The following is a 17,727-nucleotide window of genomic DNA, read 5'->3' as shown; positions in this document are numbered from 1 at the left end:
TTTATTAATTGAAATTTATGATTTTAAACATGGATAAATTTATTCAAGTAAATTACCTGTGGGAGTGGAGTACCCTTCATTTTTATTACACTGACTCCACAATCATGGGTCTAGCACTAATATGAATCATTTTCATTTGACCTACATGTAAGATGGAGTGACCAACTATTGTTACAAAGTGACCCATATAAATATGTATGTGGGGTCAGTGTACCTGCAATTAGTACACGACCTGTATAATATAAATATAATGTAAATGTCTTCGAACGCAGCCGAACAATAGTGCAGGAGTAAATAGTGATGCGTACTGTTGAGCGGAAGCCTTGAAACTAAAGCGATGATAGCTTCCGGACGTACGGGAAAACGAAATTTAATTGTTTACATTAAGTAAGCCATCTTGTTCTGAGCAAAACAAATTCGATTTAAAGCTGCTGTTTTTGATCGTGTTCTAATGTTCACCGCTAGACATTCTACTTTGAGAAAACGTGTACAATTACGTATACTACATTAAGATGATACAAGGATATACCGGTTAAAGTTTCGAGATTTTTTTATGTGCAAACATAAGCAGCGCCAGATTTTGGCGAACATCACGAACGCGAGATGAGTCTGACTACAGATGGCATCACTGGCGCAGATGAAGGAGATTAGTGAGGTGAGATATAAATCCTGTTTGGAGCTTATCACAATATTTTCTTTAGTTTAGAACGGATAAATCTGTTCAACAATTGGAGACCGTTATAAGAAAAATGAAAAAAAAACGGAATCATTTAATCCTACTTAAGATCATAATGATGACAAGTTGTTTCGACTTGGAAAGTTCATCGTAACTTAAAACACACTCATTCACTCGTATTTGAAGTTTAACATCCGCCTCTTCCCTGTCAGTCTAAAGTTAAAAAAAACTAAAGCGGAAAAAATGAACTAATTAAAATTAGCACAACCGTTGTCTTTTGTGATCCGATTCCTCTTCCTGTAATGTGTGTTAATCCTAGCTAGGAGCCACATAAATGAGTATTCTCTTTATTCCAGTTCGACAGTGTGGTCACGGGAAAAAATTCGATATATTTTTTTTGGATTCTAGCGAGTCGCATCACCATTTTTGCGAGTTCATCACTTCCTAGGCAATTCCAACCTTTCCTAGCTATCAGCTCTGTTCTATTTGTTTCTCTATAGGATCACCGTTTTCCATTTACCTACCAAGTTGACTAGTACACGTAGTTGCTTTGCGGAAAAATGGCCCTAGCCGGCAGGTGGTCCGGATCCTGCTGGTTGCGATAGCGACGGGTCAGGAATACGGCAATGATCTAGGGTTCGGATTGTTTTAAGGGCATTTAGGATGAAATGAAAAAAATAGACATGTTATTGTTAGGAACTAATTGAAGAACGATGCCTTAAATTAACAACCATGCGGAAAACAGTACGATCAATAGGAGCAGGGACGTCTAGAAAACGTGACACAGGTTGGGAAAAGGTGGCGACATCTCTGTGTGTGAGATTCACTATGAAGGGTGCATTGGCCTAATGATACGTCAGGTATGAACACGTTTAGCATACGAGTTAGTTGTTTTTTTTTTTAGTTTTTATCATATGTCAGGAAAGATGAAGCTATCTGAGTTTCCTTTAAACTCATGAGACATCGGTCTAAATTTATTCAAACTAGCTGGAAATGTTAGAAATCGGTTGCAAAATCCAGAATGCGGATGAAAAATAGATCTGTGCAACACTGCTGTTCGCTAACTACTTCTGAACCACTTGGCGATTCCAACCAAATTGTGAACATACATTCTCTATCCTCAGGGGAAGTTAACGAAGGGAGTGGGAGGGTCAATTATAAAGGGGAGGGGTTGAGACGATCATATGGGAGGGAAATTTGGGAAAGGGGGAGGGGTCTGGAAGGAGGGAAAACGGGCAATTCAGAGTAAATTCTGAATCCCTGGACCGATTCCAACCAATTTTGTACAAACACTCTTTCCTAAGGAGAAGGTAACAAAGGAAGTGGGATGGTTATTGGGAAAAAGGAGAAGGGTAAGGATGAGAGGGGTTGCTTTTAGAAAATGAGCAATTCAGGAGCAGATAATAAAGGAGGTAGGAGGATCATTGGAGAAAGTGGGAGGTTATGGAGAAAGGTGTTGTCTTTATAGAAAACGAGCAATTCAGTGTAACTCATAACCTCCAGAATCAATTCGAACCAGAGTCTCCAGTAGCCTTGCGAGCAAAGGCGTAGGATTGCCAATCCGGAGATGGCGAGTTCGATTCTCGGTCCGGTATAGGATGTTTCCGGGTTGGAAACTTTCTCGGCACCCTGGGCATAGTGTATCCATTGTACTTGCCACACATTGCACAGAAAATCTTTCAATTAATAACTGAGGAAATACCTACAAATAGAATACTAAGTTGAAAAGTCGGCCAGTTCCAGTTGGAATGTAGAGCCATTAAAAAAAAAGAAGAAGATTCTCTATTTTTGAAAGATGTTTATTGAAAAAGTAGAAGGGCCATAGAAATATATAAAAATAGATCTGTTTTGGCAAATGGTTAGAATCACAAATATATTGGTGAGGAAAATAAATAGATTAAGTGGATATTTGGGATTTCGATGTCATAATTATGTCCAATGTATTGCCCTGAGCTACATAATTTTGTCAGCGCATAGTGCTCAATCTCCCTTTTTTACTAGGTTTCGCAATAAAACTGAACGCGCAGCTCATTTCAATGAATACATATTTCAGAAAAAACTTGAAAAATATATTTTGTTGTTGTCATATTTTTATCTACAAACCATTTTGTTATTATTTTTCTGTGATGTTTTTTTTCTTCTCTTTTTCCAGGCAGCTGCCGCAACCAATTTCCCTTTTTTGCGGGTAGCTTGAAAAGGGTTTCCAAATACTCTTATAATAGGTTTCAAGAGTGGGCCACTTGGTCATATCTTACTCATATAGTGGACATCAGACATTGGACATTGAAAACCATTCCAAGAGAGGAATAAAACTTAAAATGTTACTTGGGCTGTAGATCTACCTCTGTGGGTTTCGTGCCACAGCATTGGACATTTCAATTGCCTAACTTCAGGGCTGTTACAACAGTCGCGGATTTCACGATTTTCGCAAATTTCGCGGATTTGTCGCGGATTTACCCCTCCAGTCGCGAAAATCGTGGTTCCATCAAACATTGTCGCCAAAAACGCGGATTTATAATAACACTCTCGCGAAAATCGCGATCTCCCTCAATTTAATTTTAGGATTAATTCAGCACAAGATCCAAACACATGATATTTGAATAACCTTTCTATAGTCATATGGATGTTGGTTTAAGTGGACACATAGGAAGTCACATTAAAATGATTGTTAGGATAAAATTTGGTAGAGAAAAAAACACTAATAAAATAGACAAAAATTGCGATGATAGGGTCCCGATGGTTCCGGCTTCTCCCTAAGGACTGGAATCCTGGGGTTCCTGCCGCTTCGTATGGCTCCTTTTCTAAGGGTGGTGGAAATATAGTTCATCTGCATCCTCTAGTGTCTCGCAGTAATCTTTTCTTTGCGCGCTGTTCTCCGGTGGTATATTAACTTGCTACTGAAGGATTGAGGTCTAGTTTGGGAATGCCACATTTTGACCATCCTGCCAAACAGAAAATCCCTGTGGATTGTTCGACCTTTCTTTTTGTGAGAAAGGATCAGATCACCTTTCAATGGTTGAGGCTGCATAGAAATCCAAATATCACCTTTCAATGCAATGGTTGGGGCATTCAGAAATCCAAATATCGTCGGTTGAACGATAGAGAGGTAATTGACAGACCATCAGTTGCGTGCAACATCGATTAAAATGTTTTTTTTTTAATTGAATTTCTTTCGGGCATAGTTCAACGTTGCACATATATTTTCTGTAGCTCATGATATGGTTGAAGCGAATGTTCTTTCATTTTGTTTTCTATCGACGAATATGAAAATAGATTAGAGGCAAAAATATTGAAAAATTTTAAAATTATAAAACGTTTTAGAAACCATATTTCAATTTGCTAGTCGCGGATTGGAATTCGACTTGTTTGTAACAGCCCTGTAATTTTCTTTTCAGTCCCCAGCAAAGCCGGGTACATACACTGAAAAAAGTTCCGTGGTAAAAACTACTATTTTGTAGACTACGCTCTGTTTTTTTAAACTACCATGAAATTTCAGTTAATTTTACCATGGTTTCAGAGAAATTCACCACTGTTTCAGTTCTTGTGACAACGTTCCGCATGGGCCACAGTTGATTTTTACTGCTCGCATGGTAAAATCAAACGGGTTTGTTTTCTGCTGAAAATCGTCGGTGCATATTCTTAAAATAACCCTCGGAATGGTAGTTTCAACTGCAATATTTTTTTGCGTGTATAGCTAGTACCAAATATAAAACAACGTTTTATGATTATCGGTTTCTAAAAACCTTGATTCTAATAAATGAGCAAGAGAAATAAATAGGGTAAATCACTACTTGGGCACATGGACCGATTTCCGGCATACTGTACAGAAAACTAATGATTTATACTGTTTGGGAGCCGTAACCGTAGACGATTTTCAGCAGATAACAAACCCGTTTGATTTTACCATGCGCACAGTAAAAATCAACTGTGGCCCATGCAGAATGTTGTCACATGAACTGAAACAGTGATGAATTCTCGCTTAACTTTTCAAAAGGTCCTAAGTAACATTTTTTTCATGAATTAATTTGAATAGCGCAATCAACAGATCAGTATGAAAGCTTTTGATTGCAGTACTCAAATTAATTCATGAAAAAAATGTTACTTAGGTCCTTTTGAAAAGTTAAGCGAGAATTTCTCTGAAACGATGGTAAAATTTACTTAAATTTCATAGTGGTTTTAAAAACAGAGCGTATAGTCTACAAGATAGTTGTTCTTACCACGGATTTTTTTTCTGTGTAGTTTTCAATCGAACATGTGGCACTTACACACCAAATTTTCTCTTCATGATCCAGCAATTTGATTTACTGGAATGATATCAGCAAAGTAATCTGTTAGGGTAAAAGACCCAATAGTGGAGGAACTAAGCACGTTCTCTCACTATTTGTCGGTTTACACCAAGGCTCTACTTCATTTCACCTACCTCAAATATGCAAACGAATAGTCACTAATTATGCTTCAAAAGAAAAGATTCGAAATTGCAGCACCATCCATCGTTGTTGCCTAAAATGATACCTCCAATTATTGGTGCAGTGTTCCAATAGTTGCGATATTTTTTAATTCATGTTCCTATAGTTGCGCATCCCATTGCTTTTATATAGGACTCGCAACTATGGGAACACTACCGCAACTATTGGAGCAAAGACGAGAAAAAGATAATGTATTTCAGTGATAATTTACCAATTTTGAGGGAAATCCAAACCGTTTTCAGTTATTTCATGTAATGACAGGACAACAGTTTGATTGACTATATGGGTTGCTGCGATAAATCCGTAGATTTTGTGAAAACAACATTACCGCAACTAAAGGAGCACCCACGACTATCGGATCATTTGCCCTACTGATTTACAGCAAATTGATCTAAATTTTACTGTAATACAGTAAACTTACTTACTCAGGGAATCAATATTCGAGCAACGCCTAACAATATACCCTTTGTCATCAACAGAGTTTGTTACTGACAAACGCACCTTACAACAAGCCTTTATCAGAACCCGAACACAATATGACAAGAATCGTCTGCCTTGCATGCTCTGATATTCCCGAGAATACGATGCTATTTTTGTAATCAGTGTTAGATTCTCAAATATTTTTATAAAAGCAGAAACTAAGATAGCATAAAACCGAAATTTGCTGTAAAGATAACGTAAAATAACGGGAGAAAAATTTAGCAATAAAATTGTCTTCTTTTTTGTTGCTGACAAAAATGTTTGGATCTTTGTCATTATTATCTCCGACAAAAACAAAGCTTTGTCGTTGATCCTCTTTTGTCGCTTGTTTCGCATGCTCATCCAAGAAAAATTGATTCCCTGTACTTACTTGATACTTGATGGGCTACAGCTCTTCGATGAACCTACGCCGAATGGAGTATCCTTCTCCACTGGACTCGATCCTGGGCCAATCGCTTCCAGTCGCCCTGAACATTGAGCGCCCTCAGGTCCTCTTCAACTGCAAAAAGCCATCGTGTACGCGGCCTTCCACGAAGCCTGCGGCCTCTTCCGGGTTCTCTACTAAATATTATCTTCGCTTGACGTTCTTTCGGCATACGAACAACGTGACCAGCCCACCGTAGTCTGCCGTGTTGTATAAGCTTAATAATATCCAGCCCTTTATACACCTGGTACCATCCGTGATTCATGCGACGCCGCCAGATACCGTTCTCCTGTTTACCGCCGAGTATTGTCCGCAGCACCTTACGCTCAAACACTCTGAGAGCTCTCCGATCAGCCTCCTTTAACGTCCATGTCTCATGGCCGTATAAAGCCACCGGAAGAATCAGAGTAGTATACAGTGCGAGTTTTGTTTTCGTTTGCAGACTACGGGACTTAAGCTGGTTACGAAGTCCGTGATAAGCCCTATTTGCAGCTTTTTTATTTATTATCAGACTAAGGCCGGTGTGGCCTGTGTTGCACATAAAAGTCTTCTCCATTCAGCTCGGTCCATGGCTGCACTTCGCCAACCACGCAGTCTGCGGAGGGTCCGCAAATCGTCCTCCACCTGATCGATCCACCTTGCCCGCTGTGCACCTCGCCTTCTTGTTCCCGTCGGATCGTTGTCGAGAACCATTTTCACCGGATTACTGTCCGAAATTCTGGCTACGTGCCCGGCAGTCTTCCGATTTTCGCGGTGTGAACGATGGATGGTTCTCCCAACAGCTGATGCAACTCGCGGTTCATTCGCCTCCTCCACGTACCGTCCGCCATCTGCACCCCACCATAGATGGTACGCAACACTTTCCTTTCAAAAATTCCCAGTGCGCGTTGGTCCTCCACGAGCATCGAGCACCTGGTATCCGTAGAGAACTACCGGTCTAATAAGCGTTTTGTAGATAGTCAGTTTGGTACGGCGGCGAACTCTATTCGAGCGTCTTACGGAGTCCAAAGTACGTACGATTTCCAGCCACTATGTACCCCTGAATTTCTCTGCTGGTATCGTTATCGGCGGTCACTAGTGAGCCCAAGTACACGAATTCTTCTACCACCTCGATTTCGTCATCACCGATAGAAACTCGCGGTGGGTGGCTTACATTGACCTCTCTTGAGCCTCTTCCTATCATGTACTTCGTCTTCGACGTGTTGATGACTAGTCCAATCCGTTTAGCTTCGCTTGTCAGTCTGATGTAGGCTTCCTCCATCCTCTCAAAGTTACGTGCCATGATATCAATGTCATCGGCGAAACCAAATAACTGGACGGACTTCGTGAAAATCGTACAGCTCGTGTCAATCCCTGCCCTTCGTATTACTCCCTCCAAAGCGATGATGAATAACAGACACGAAAGACCATCACCTTGCCGTAACCCTCTACGCGTTTCGAAGGGACTCGAGAATGCCCCTGAAACTCGAACTACGCACATCTCCCGATCCATCGTCGCCTTGATCAACCGTGTCAGTTTATCCGGAAATCCGTGTTCGTGCATTAGCTGCCATAGCTGGTCCCAATCGATTGTATCATATGGGGCTTTGAAGTCGATGAATAGATGATGTGTGGGCACGTTGTATTCGCGGCATTTCTGCAGTACTTGGCGAATGGCGAACACCTGGTCCGTGGTGGAGCGTTCGCCCATAAAACCCGCCTGGTACTGCCCCACGAACGCTCTTGCAGTTGGTGCTAGTCGACGGCATAAAATTTGGGAGAGTACCTTGTAGGCGGCGTTCAGCAATGTGATTGCGCGGTAGTTGCTACAATCCAGCTTATCGCCCTTTTTGTAGATGGGACACACGACACCTTCCATCCACTCCTGCGGCAAAACTTCCTCCTCCCAAATCTTGGTAATGACCCAGTGCAGCGCTCTAGCCAGTGCCTCACCACCGTGTTTAAATAGTTGGTCAACCCCAGGGGCTTTGTTGTTCTTCAGCCGGCCAATCTCTTCCTGGATTTCATGGAGATCCGGAGCCGGTAGAATTATGTCCTGCGCGCGTTCCCCAGGTCCATCACCATACCGCCATCTTCGTCTGCCACATCGCCGTTCAGGTGCTCTTCGTAGTGCTGCCGCCACCTATGGATCACTTCACGCTCGTTTGTAAGAAGGTTCCCGTTTATGTCCTTACATATATCAGACTGTGGCACGTGGCCCTTACGTGAACGGTTCAACTTCTCATAGAACTTTTGTGTGTTATTAGCGCGGTACAGTTGCTCCGTCTCTTCACGGTCTCGATCTTCCTGCTGACGCTTTTTCCTTCGGAAAATCGAGTTTTGTCTGTTCCGCGCCTGTTTATATCGTGCCTCGTTCGCCCTCGTTCGGTGTTGCAGCAATCTCGCCCATGCTGCATTCTTCTCTTCTACTAACTGCTCACATTCGCCGTCATACCAGTCGTTTCTCTGATCCGGGAGCACCGTGCCAAGTGCAGCGGTTGCGGTGCTACCAATGGCGGATCGAATATATCTCCAGCCATCTTCAAGAGACGCTGCGCCTAGCTGCTCTTCCGTTGGGAGTGCCACTTCCAGCTGCTGCGCGTATTCTTGGGCTAGTCTACCGTCTTGTAGCCGCCCAATGTTAAGCCGCGGCGTCCGACTTCGACGCGTGTTGTACACCGTCGAGATTTTTGAGCGCAGGCATACTGCAACGAGGTAGTGGTCGGATTCAATATTCGCACTGCGGTAAGTGCGGACGTTCGTGATGTCGGAGAAGAATTTACCGTCGATTAGAACGTGGTCGATTTGGTTTTCCATTTCTTGGTTAGGTGATCTCCAAGTGGTCTTGTGGAAAGTTTCGCGGGGGAAGAAAGTGCTTCGGACTACCATTCCGCGTGAGACCTCAAAGTGTATGCATTGTTGGCTGTTGTCATTCGATACGGTGTACAGACTATCCGGTCCGATGGCCGGTCTATACATTTCTTCCCTTCCTACCTATGCGTTCATGTCGCCGATGACGATTTTGACGTCCCGCAGTGGGCATCCATCGTATATACAGACATATGTCTGCTCCAGCTGTTCGTATAACGCTTCTTTCTCGTCGTCGGGTCTCCCTTCGTATGGGCAGTGCACGTTGATGATGCTATAGTTGAAGAAACGGCCTTTAATCCTCAGCTTGCACATCCTTGCGTTGATTGGCTGCCACCCAATCACGCGTTGGCGCATCTTTCCCAGCACTATGAAGCCGGTTCCCAGCTCGTTGGTGGTGCCACAGCTTTGGTAGAAGGTAGCCGCCCGATGCCCGCTTTTCCACACTTTCTGTCCTGTCCAGCAAATCTCCTGCAGCGCCACGACGTCGAAGTTGCGGGGATGTAATTCATCGTAGATCATCCTGTCGCAACCTGCGAAACCTAGCGACTTGCAGTTCCATGTTCCAAGCTTCCAATCGTGATCCTTTATTCGTCGCCAGTCTTTGCCGATTATATCGAGTCGCATTATCTCTTATATTGTTCGTGATTATTGATTTTCCAGGCGACTTATTGGGCCTGCGCAAACCTCCTGTCTCGCCGGAGGGCCATCGTGTCAGGGCTGTTTAGCGTCCCACCTAACACCAGGACTTGGGCTTGTGCGCTTTGAGCGGCACACGGTCGCTTTGGCGGAGCCTACTTGCGGATACATGCAGCTTTTTATAGAGGTTTAACAGGGCCCTCCTTAGCCTTGCGGTAAGAGCAAGACCATGCTGAGGGTGGCTGGGTTCGATTCCCGGTGCCGGTCTAGGCAATTTTCGGATTGGAAATTGTCTCGACTTCCCTGGGCATAAAAGTATCATCATGTTAGCCTCATGATATACGAATGCAAAAATGGTAACTTGGCTTAGAAACATCGCAGTTAATAACTGTGGAAGTGCTTAATGAACACTAAGCTGCGAGGCGGCTCTGTCCCAGTGTGGGGATGTAATGCCAATAAGAAGAAGAAGAAGAAGAAGAACAGGGCCCACTGTCAAACCCCACCACATCCTAGGCAGGCGCCACAACTCGCAGATGGCCTGGGGAGGGATCGTCAAGCCCTTGGACATAGTCCCTGCTGCCCCCCGTAAAAGTAGTAAACCGGATTCCGGACACCCTAGGACCATGTCATTGTGGCCAGCAGGGCCCTGTAGCATAATATTAGCTACAAGTTACAAGTTAGAAGTCAACAAATTACAAGTACTTGTAACTTGCGTCGCATAATAATGGTTTGCCAACTAATAATATTATTTATTATTTATTTATTCAGACTAAGGCCGAAGTGGCCTGTGCGGTATATAAGAGTCTTCTCCATTCGGCTCGGTCCATGGCTACACGTCGCCAACCACGCAGTCTACGGAGGGTCCGCAAGTCATCTTCCACCTGATCGATCCACCTTGCCCGCTGCGCACCTCGCCTTCTTGTGCCCGTCGGATCGTTGTCGTGAACCATTTTCACCGGGTTATTGTCCGACATTCTGGCTACGTGCCCGGCCCATCGCAGTCGTCCGATTTTTGCGGTGTGAACGATGGATGGTTCTCCCAACAGCTGATGCAATTCGTGGTTCATTCGCCTCCTCCACGTACCGTCCGCCATCTGCACCCCACCATTAGGGTGGCTCAAATTAGTATGGGAAAAACTTTTTTCAATTTTTTTGATGGGCCGCCCTCTTATTCGGTTCTATTTGATGCCCTGATGCTCTGGACAAAATTTCAGCCAAATCGGTCAACGCTTGGGCGGTGCTAAACTCTTTGGAAGTTTATATGCAAAAATGTATGCAGAAACATCCAAAAACAGTAATTTGCAGTTGGACGGCACAACTTACGATGAAGAACTATGACATTCATTCAGATCTTGAAGAATTTAATACAAAATGTTATGCAGAAAACCGCGAGAAGATTAGAGTGTGTCCGGCTAAGTTATTAGCATTTCTCTGAAGTGGGGTTTGAGCAAATTTCGTTTCTTTTACCTTTGAAAAGAAATAAATTCACCCCTACAACACTCCAGTAAAATGCTAATATCTTTGACTAATAAACTCCAATCTCCTCGCGGTTTTCAGCATATCATTCTGTATTTAATTCTACAAGAGCTAAATAAGTATCATGTTTCTTGATCGTAAATTGTGCCATTCAACTGCAAATTACTGTTTTGGATATTTCTGCATACATTTTTCCATATAAACTTCCAACGAGTTAAGCACCGCCCAAACGTTGACCGATTTGGCTGAAATTTTGTCCAGAGCATTAGGCCATCAAATCCCTGCTCTTCGTATTACCCCTTCCAAAGCGATGTTGAATAGCAGACACGAAAGACCATCACCTTGCCGTAACCCTCTGCGGGTTTCGAAGGGACTCGAGAATGTCCCTGAAACTCGAACTACGCACATCATCCGATCCATCGTTGCTTTGATTAATCGTGTCAGTTTATCCGGAAAACCGTGTTCATGCATTAGCTGCCATAGCTGGTCCCAGTGGGGGATATAATGCCAAGCGACGGAAAAATCTATTGTTTAGGAAAAAAGTTTCGCCTTTTTGAAATGATTGTGCCGAATTTAGGAATTAAGAAATTTATAAATTTGGGATTAATGATTTGGAAATTTAGTAAATAAATAATTTAGGAACATATTTAGGTTTTTTTTTTGGAGTTGAATAGGAACTTGAGAATTTAGGAGTTTAGGAATTTAAAATTTTAGGATTTAATGAATTTAGAAATTACGAAATTCAAGAATTTGTGAATTTCGGAACTTGAAAATTTAGGAACTTGGGAATTCCTCCTGGAATTCCATCTGTTGTTGCTCCAGCAATTCCTCATGGATTCATCTAGAAATTCCATCTCGAAAACCTCCTGGAGATCCTCCCAGAATTTCTCCTGGAGTTGCTCGAGCAATTCATCCTGGAAATATTCTAGGAATTCCTTCTAAGAATATCGTCTGAAGTTCCTCCAGAAAATCCTATAGGATTGCCTCCAGGAATGTCTTCTAGGGTTCTTTCAGCGATTTCTTCAGGAATTTCTTCTGTAGTTTATCGAGGAATTCTTCCTGAAACTCCCACAGCGATTCCCTCCAAGGGTAGTTTCTTTAGGAATTTCTCTTGAAGTTCCTCCAGGAATTCGTCTTGGAGTTCATCCTGGGGAAAAATTCAGAAATAATTCCTGGGAGAACTCTAGAAGGAACGTCTGGAGAAATCCGAGGAAAGAAGTAGAAGAAAAGTGTATAAAATAAGATTGGGAGTTCTAGCAGATATGCGATTTTTTTATCATCCTACCTATCTCATTTCCTTCTTGTTCGTTTAGAAGATAACGTGGACCATCCTGGAGTTTCATACAATAGCACATATCAATAAAATTGAGTAAATACTTTTTACTCAAATTTCTTCACGTGCTGGTACAAATCTCTGTGAATCTTTTAACTCGTGAACCAGTTAATGCACAGTTATGAATAATCCTTAGAAGCTTCTAGCAAAACAAAACCATTCGATTTTCATTTTTACAACCTGTATGCTAAACGTCTTCATGCTCAAACTGTTAGTTATCATCACAATGATTCTTGTAAAGGAAATAAAAATAACAGTGCTTCAAATAGTCAGCGTAGGACAATAAAGTTGGCTCAAGAGACAGTGAACTAAAATTTTGAAAGCATAAAACAATAGAGCTCATAGGAAAGCCATCGAAATAGAACAACATCACACCACACAGCACGTAGAATAGAAGCAACGGGGGACAAGTAGAGATTGAGGCATGATAGACGAACTTCCATTTTTCGAATCAAAATTACCAGCAAAATAGCCGTTGTTGTCGTGGTCGCCATTCGAAGAAGAATCGAAAACAATCGATCTAGTGGTGCGCTTTCCCCTCCCCTTCTCTCAAGCAATACAAAACTCAAAAAAAGTCAAACTAAATGAACCAAAACAGACAAATTCCTTAGAGCTCCGTCACAGGATCGTCCCAATCTTATAGGAAAGCACTCGGGTTACCCCGGGGATCTTTCTGGTTGCGGTAGCGCACGGTCAGCCAGACACCGATAAACTATTTCATGGGAAAGTATGATAAGAGAAGACGCACCCAGCAATACAAAATAAAACGGAACGAAAATGTTTTGCCGTATCGTATTAGTAAACAATCCATGCCAGCATGAAACGAGATGATGGTAGAAATTGAAGGAGAAAATCATAAACCAGAATAACGCAAAAAAACGCAAATGAATGCAATCCTAACGGTTAAAGAACGGAGAAAACTTTCGGATCAGTTTTCAAGACCACTTCCAAAATTTTAAAGACGTGGCCGAAATCAAACCGAAACGGAACGGTAAGGGAACAATGAAGGGCAAAACGGAACCATTTCACACGTACCTCTGTGAAGCTGAAGAACAGTCCGATTCCACCCGACAAACGGAATGCGTAGTCGATGGTGCTCTCTAGCTTGGGCATACATGGCGGGCAGGAGCAACCACTCAGACCTCCCGGGCAGCATATGGCCTAAAAGGTGAGATGTTTCAATAATCAGAAAAGTTGATTGCAAAAGTTGGACAAGCTTCTTCCAGAATCTGAGAAACGCTGAAGTTGAATAATCTTCGAATAGAAACTGAAAGAGTTCCCATTAGAAGTTTTGATAACTGTTTCCAGAAGCCGGAAGAGTCACACATAAGCTTGGAAAGATTCCCGCAGAAGCTGGTTGTAAGAGCACTTACTTCAACCGCCGTACAGGAGAGATGATCGTCGGTTACGGTTGAGTTGAATCCACAGCACAGGAACTCCTCCTGCACCTGCTGCTTGATTTCGATCGGCGCCAGGGACCAGCCCTGCTCGGCGAACTGACGCTGCTGGCTCTGGTTGACCGCCAAACAGGAGCAGGCAATCGAAAACTGAATCAGGAACAGCATGAACAGAATGATCATGTACTGAAATGGAAACAAGACAGAGTTGAAGGTCAAATGGTTATCTCATAATCCTTTCGCAAACAATCAATGATGCGTAGAAACAGATAAGCTACTTACAAAGAACAGCATCACCTGGTGATGCTTGACAGCTCCAACGAGGCCGAGAATCGAGATCAGGATCAGAATTACTCCGCAGGCTAGTATTCCGCCGATAATGGGCAGATTGGTCACGATGGACGAAGCCCGGCCATAGACTCCGACGCCGATGAGCAGGAAGCCAACCATCTATTGGGTAACAACATTTCAGGAGATAAGAATCGATTTAATACGGAAGTTTAAAACAAAGTATGCTCGCCGAGGGATAAAAATAGTTTTTGCGTTTCGTTTATTACGACAATCGATTTTTTTCTCTACTTCGTACGCCAATCATAATCGGTTAGTATGACATTCAACGTCGATAATCAACTAAATTCTTTGACGAATTGCAAATCAAAGCCTTGAAATTGGCATTAAAGGTCAATATCTGAATAAATGAAACTTTTACTTACGACATAAAGGATGTTCAATGCAATTAATGCATTTTTGGAGCAATGAAAGCCTCCACACATGATGGGGAATTTTTTTTGATGTCTCTCAAATGAAATCACTAGCTTTGACGATTGCACAAATTAAACACTTCGTCACGGTTATTCTTTGAGTTGTTTTTTCTTAAACAGCAGCTGATTTCCAAATCCCTTCTGATTTCCAACGCTGGAGAAAATTCGATTTTCGTTCGAGAAAACTTCCTTCTTCAGTTTCCTGTGGATGCTTTTGCTTTACTTGCAGTCGGGCTCAACACTGTGACTGTGTGGCTGTGTGAGTGCCTGTTTTGAGAAAGCAAAACCAACTGTCAGAGGGGTAGGAAAGTTCTGTCATTTGATGCAGGAAATAGGGATGCTCAAACATCAATCTGGAAAAATATCGATAGACAAAACCATCTAAATATTGCTGCGGTTGCTATAAATGTATACGGTTTGGAAGGCGCAATCAATCAATCAATCAATCAATCAATCAATCAACCAAAGACGGTAGAATTTTTATCACCGTGAAAAATGAGTAACAGTTACCGTATATGAGCATAAAACACTCAACTCATGCAAGGTAGTGGTTTTCTGATGTGAAACATGGAAGCGACACCGACAAATTGTGAAAGGGCGAGACGAAGGTAAAACCCCTACGGGTATCTTCGTTCTGACCGCGAAAGGCCCAACTCCCCTTAAAGAAATGAAATTGGGCTATGCAAAGCTAGAAACAAGGCCATGGTACCCATTTCCGTTGAGGTGTTTCGTGTGTCTTAATCTTAAGTTCAGGCATATTGGAAAGAGCTACACGTACTATTGTGAAGAAATGCAGTAAATGTTGAGACCAATATCACGACTTATGTGATAATCTAGGAATAATGTGTGAATTGCGAAGGCGCGCATGGCGGGTTTCCAAGAGTGTCCAGCGTTAAAAAGGAAACGGTAATACTCAAAGTGAAAGTTGACAAAAACCTACCATTTGGGAGGCCAAGAAGATAGTGGAAGAGACCAGAATAAAAAGTCGTATGCAGACCAGCTCGGGAACTTTTTCAAATCGGCGTATGTAACATTTTGATTAAGCTGAGAAAATGAGCTTGGAAGTTTTCAGATTTCATTTTTATTCCTATTTAGAAACTAATCATTTTTATTGCAATTGAATACACCTCAACAATACATTATGAAAAGGTTCATCGTCACTGACTCTGAAATCTGCACTGCGTGTGAACATTTTAGTTATTTTGATAAAAATATATGTTACAACGTTCTGCAACAGATAAATCACATACGTCGTTTTGATACGTCAGCATGACCGAGGTCTGGCTACTTTCGTCGAAATGTTACGCTGATCCGTACGCTGCATTGTTGATACGTCGAAATGTTGCGTCAAGTTGAAACGTTTCACGCACATGCGACAAAAAAATTGCAGCACTTACAACACGTCGTAACAACATTTGCTGCAGAAAAATAACGTAAAATGTTTTTCTTAACGAAAATCAGAAAATTCAAGCAACATGCTTAATTTTGAAATCAGTGATGAAAAAGTACAAGCAGACGCACGTTTTAAACTATTTAGTTGTTCGAAAAAACTTTTTAAAGCACATTTTCTGCTAAGCGGTGTATGTGCAATATTTTCAACAATGATGTTACACCGTTTTGCAAAATACTGATTTACATTTTTAAAAACACATTTTCATGTAGCTTTGAAGATATACACATTTTTAAATGAATTTGATGCCATATGCTGTTGAAAACGGGTTTGTTTACAATTTCCGACATACGCCGTTTTGAAAAAGTACCCGAGAGATATAAAACAAGAACAACCAAGAAATGTAGGAAAAGATCAAGTCGGTCAAATTAGACATGAATAAGAAAACGAAACGGAAGGAGAAGGAGAAGAGAGAAGAAAACGGAAAAATATAAAAATGATATGGAAGTACAGTAGACGTTCGATAACTGCAAGTCATTTAACTGCAATGCTTTTTAACTGCAATTCGATAGTTGCAACAGTTTTGCAGTTATCGGACCGCTAAACTTCAGACCGATGTCAAACTCAATGACAGCTGCATTGCGCTGCACATTCAGATGCACTTTTATTGCATCTGACGTCGATTGACAACCGTTTGACGTCTAGAATACGTTGCAGTTATCGAACGGCATTCGTTAACTGAAAAGTAAACATTTTGCAGTTATCGAACGGCTACTGTAGTTATCCACACAAAGGAAGAGAAACTCCAATCAATGTAAAAAAATATGAATATAGTGAACAACAAATTACAAGCCTACCATTATGAAAAGCAGAGAAGAAAAAATGCAGAGAAGGAACTTGTTAAACTCAAGGAGATCTATACTAAACTCGAACATACTCCAAAACTATATGGATACAAGCCATCATCTAAGCACGCTAGAAAAAGTGCTGCACGTGTGAACCGGTCTGAAAAATCCACCCAATGCTCGTTCAAAGTCGTGCAAATGTTAGGCCCTAGGATAGGATGTGCCAACAGTAGGGTGGCTCAAATTAGTATGGGAAAAACTTTTTGCAATTTTTTTGATGGGCCGCCCTCTTATACGGTTCTATTTGATGCCCTGATGCTCTGGACAAAATTTCAGCCAAATCGGTCAATGTTTGGACGGTGCTAAACTTGTTGGAAGTTTATATGGAAAAATGTATGCAGAAACATCCAAAAACAGTGATTTGCAGTTGGACGGCACAATTTACGATCAAGAACCATGATACTCATTCAGTTCTTGTAGAATTTAATACAGAATGTTATGCAGAAAACCGCGAGAAGATTAGAGTTTGCCCGGCTAAGTTATTAGCATTTCTCTGAAGTGGGGTTTGAGCAAATTTCGTTTCTTTTACCTTTTATCTGAGAAATAAATTCACCCCTACAACACTCCAGTAAAATGCTAATATCTTTGCCTAATAAACTATAATCTTCTCGCGGTTTTCAGCATAACATTTTGTATTTAATTCTACAAGAACTGAATGAGTATTATGGTTCTTGATCGTAAACTGTGCTGTCCAACTGCAAATCACTGTTTTTGGATGTTTCTGCATACATTTTCCATATAAACTTCCAACGAGTTTAGCACCGCCCAAACATTGACCGATTTGGCTGAAATTTTGTCCAAAGCATCAGGGCATCAAATAGAACCGAATAAGAGGGCGGCCCATCAAAAAATTTGAAAAAGTGTTTTTTGAGCCACCCTAGCCAACAGTCATTAAAAATGGTACCGATTTTCTGTCAAAATCGTACCGGTTGC

General features: G+C 41.8%; 1 protein-coding gene across 2 annotated transcripts; it reads right to left on the bottom strand.

Annotated features, from left to right (window-relative positions):
* Positions 1–720: 720 nt before the first annotated feature.
* Positions 721–14,752, bottom strand: LOC134203242 (tetraspanin-13-like). 2 transcript variants are annotated; one of them, XR_009977543.1, is made up of 6 exons: positions 14,452–14,752; positions 14,021–14,188; positions 13,715–13,924; positions 13,377–13,502; positions 12,803–13,053; positions 721–1,307 (listed from the first exon to the last, which is right to left on the bottom strand). XR_009977543.1 is itself a non-coding variant. In XM_062678120.1 (5 exons), exons 1-5 carry the CDS (start codon positions 14,509–14,511, stop codon positions 1,209–1,211), a joined length of 663 nt encoding a protein of 220 aa, XP_062534104.1. In that variant the 5' UTR covers positions 14,512–14,748; the 3' UTR covers positions 721–1,208. The 2 variants fall into 2 exon arrangements, 1 of the variants encoding a protein (XP_062534104.1); XM_062678120.1 differs by lacking the exon at positions 12,803–13,053 and having other exon boundaries at positions 14,452–14,748.
* Between the last annotated feature and the right edge of the window lie 2,975 nt (positions 14,753–17,727).

The sequence above is a fragment of the Armigeres subalbatus genome, unplaced genomic scaffold, assembly GCF_024139115.2.
Source record: "Armigeres subalbatus isolate Guangzhou_Male unplaced genomic scaffold, GZ_Asu_2 Contig1714, whole genome shotgun sequence".
Taxonomy (NCBI): domain Eukaryota; kingdom Metazoa; phylum Arthropoda; class Insecta; order Diptera; family Culicidae; genus Armigeres; species Armigeres subalbatus.
The sequence above is the reverse complement of the archived record's forward strand: the minus strand, read 5'-3'. Positions and strand labels throughout refer to the sequence as shown.

Coding starts and splice junctions, on each gene's coding strand:
- LOC134203242 (XM_062678120.1), bottom strand. CDS start 14,511: ATGTGTGGAGGCTTTCATTGCTCCAAAAATGCATTAATTGCATTGAAC. Junction 14,189..14,451: donor CATTGAACATCCTTTATGTC/GTAAGTAAAAGT, acceptor GTTACCCAATAG/ATGGTTGGCTTCCTGCTCAT. Junction 13,925..14,020: donor ACCAGGTGATGCTGTTCTTT/GTAAGTAGCTTA, acceptor TTTCCATTTCAG/TACATGATCATTCTGTTCAT.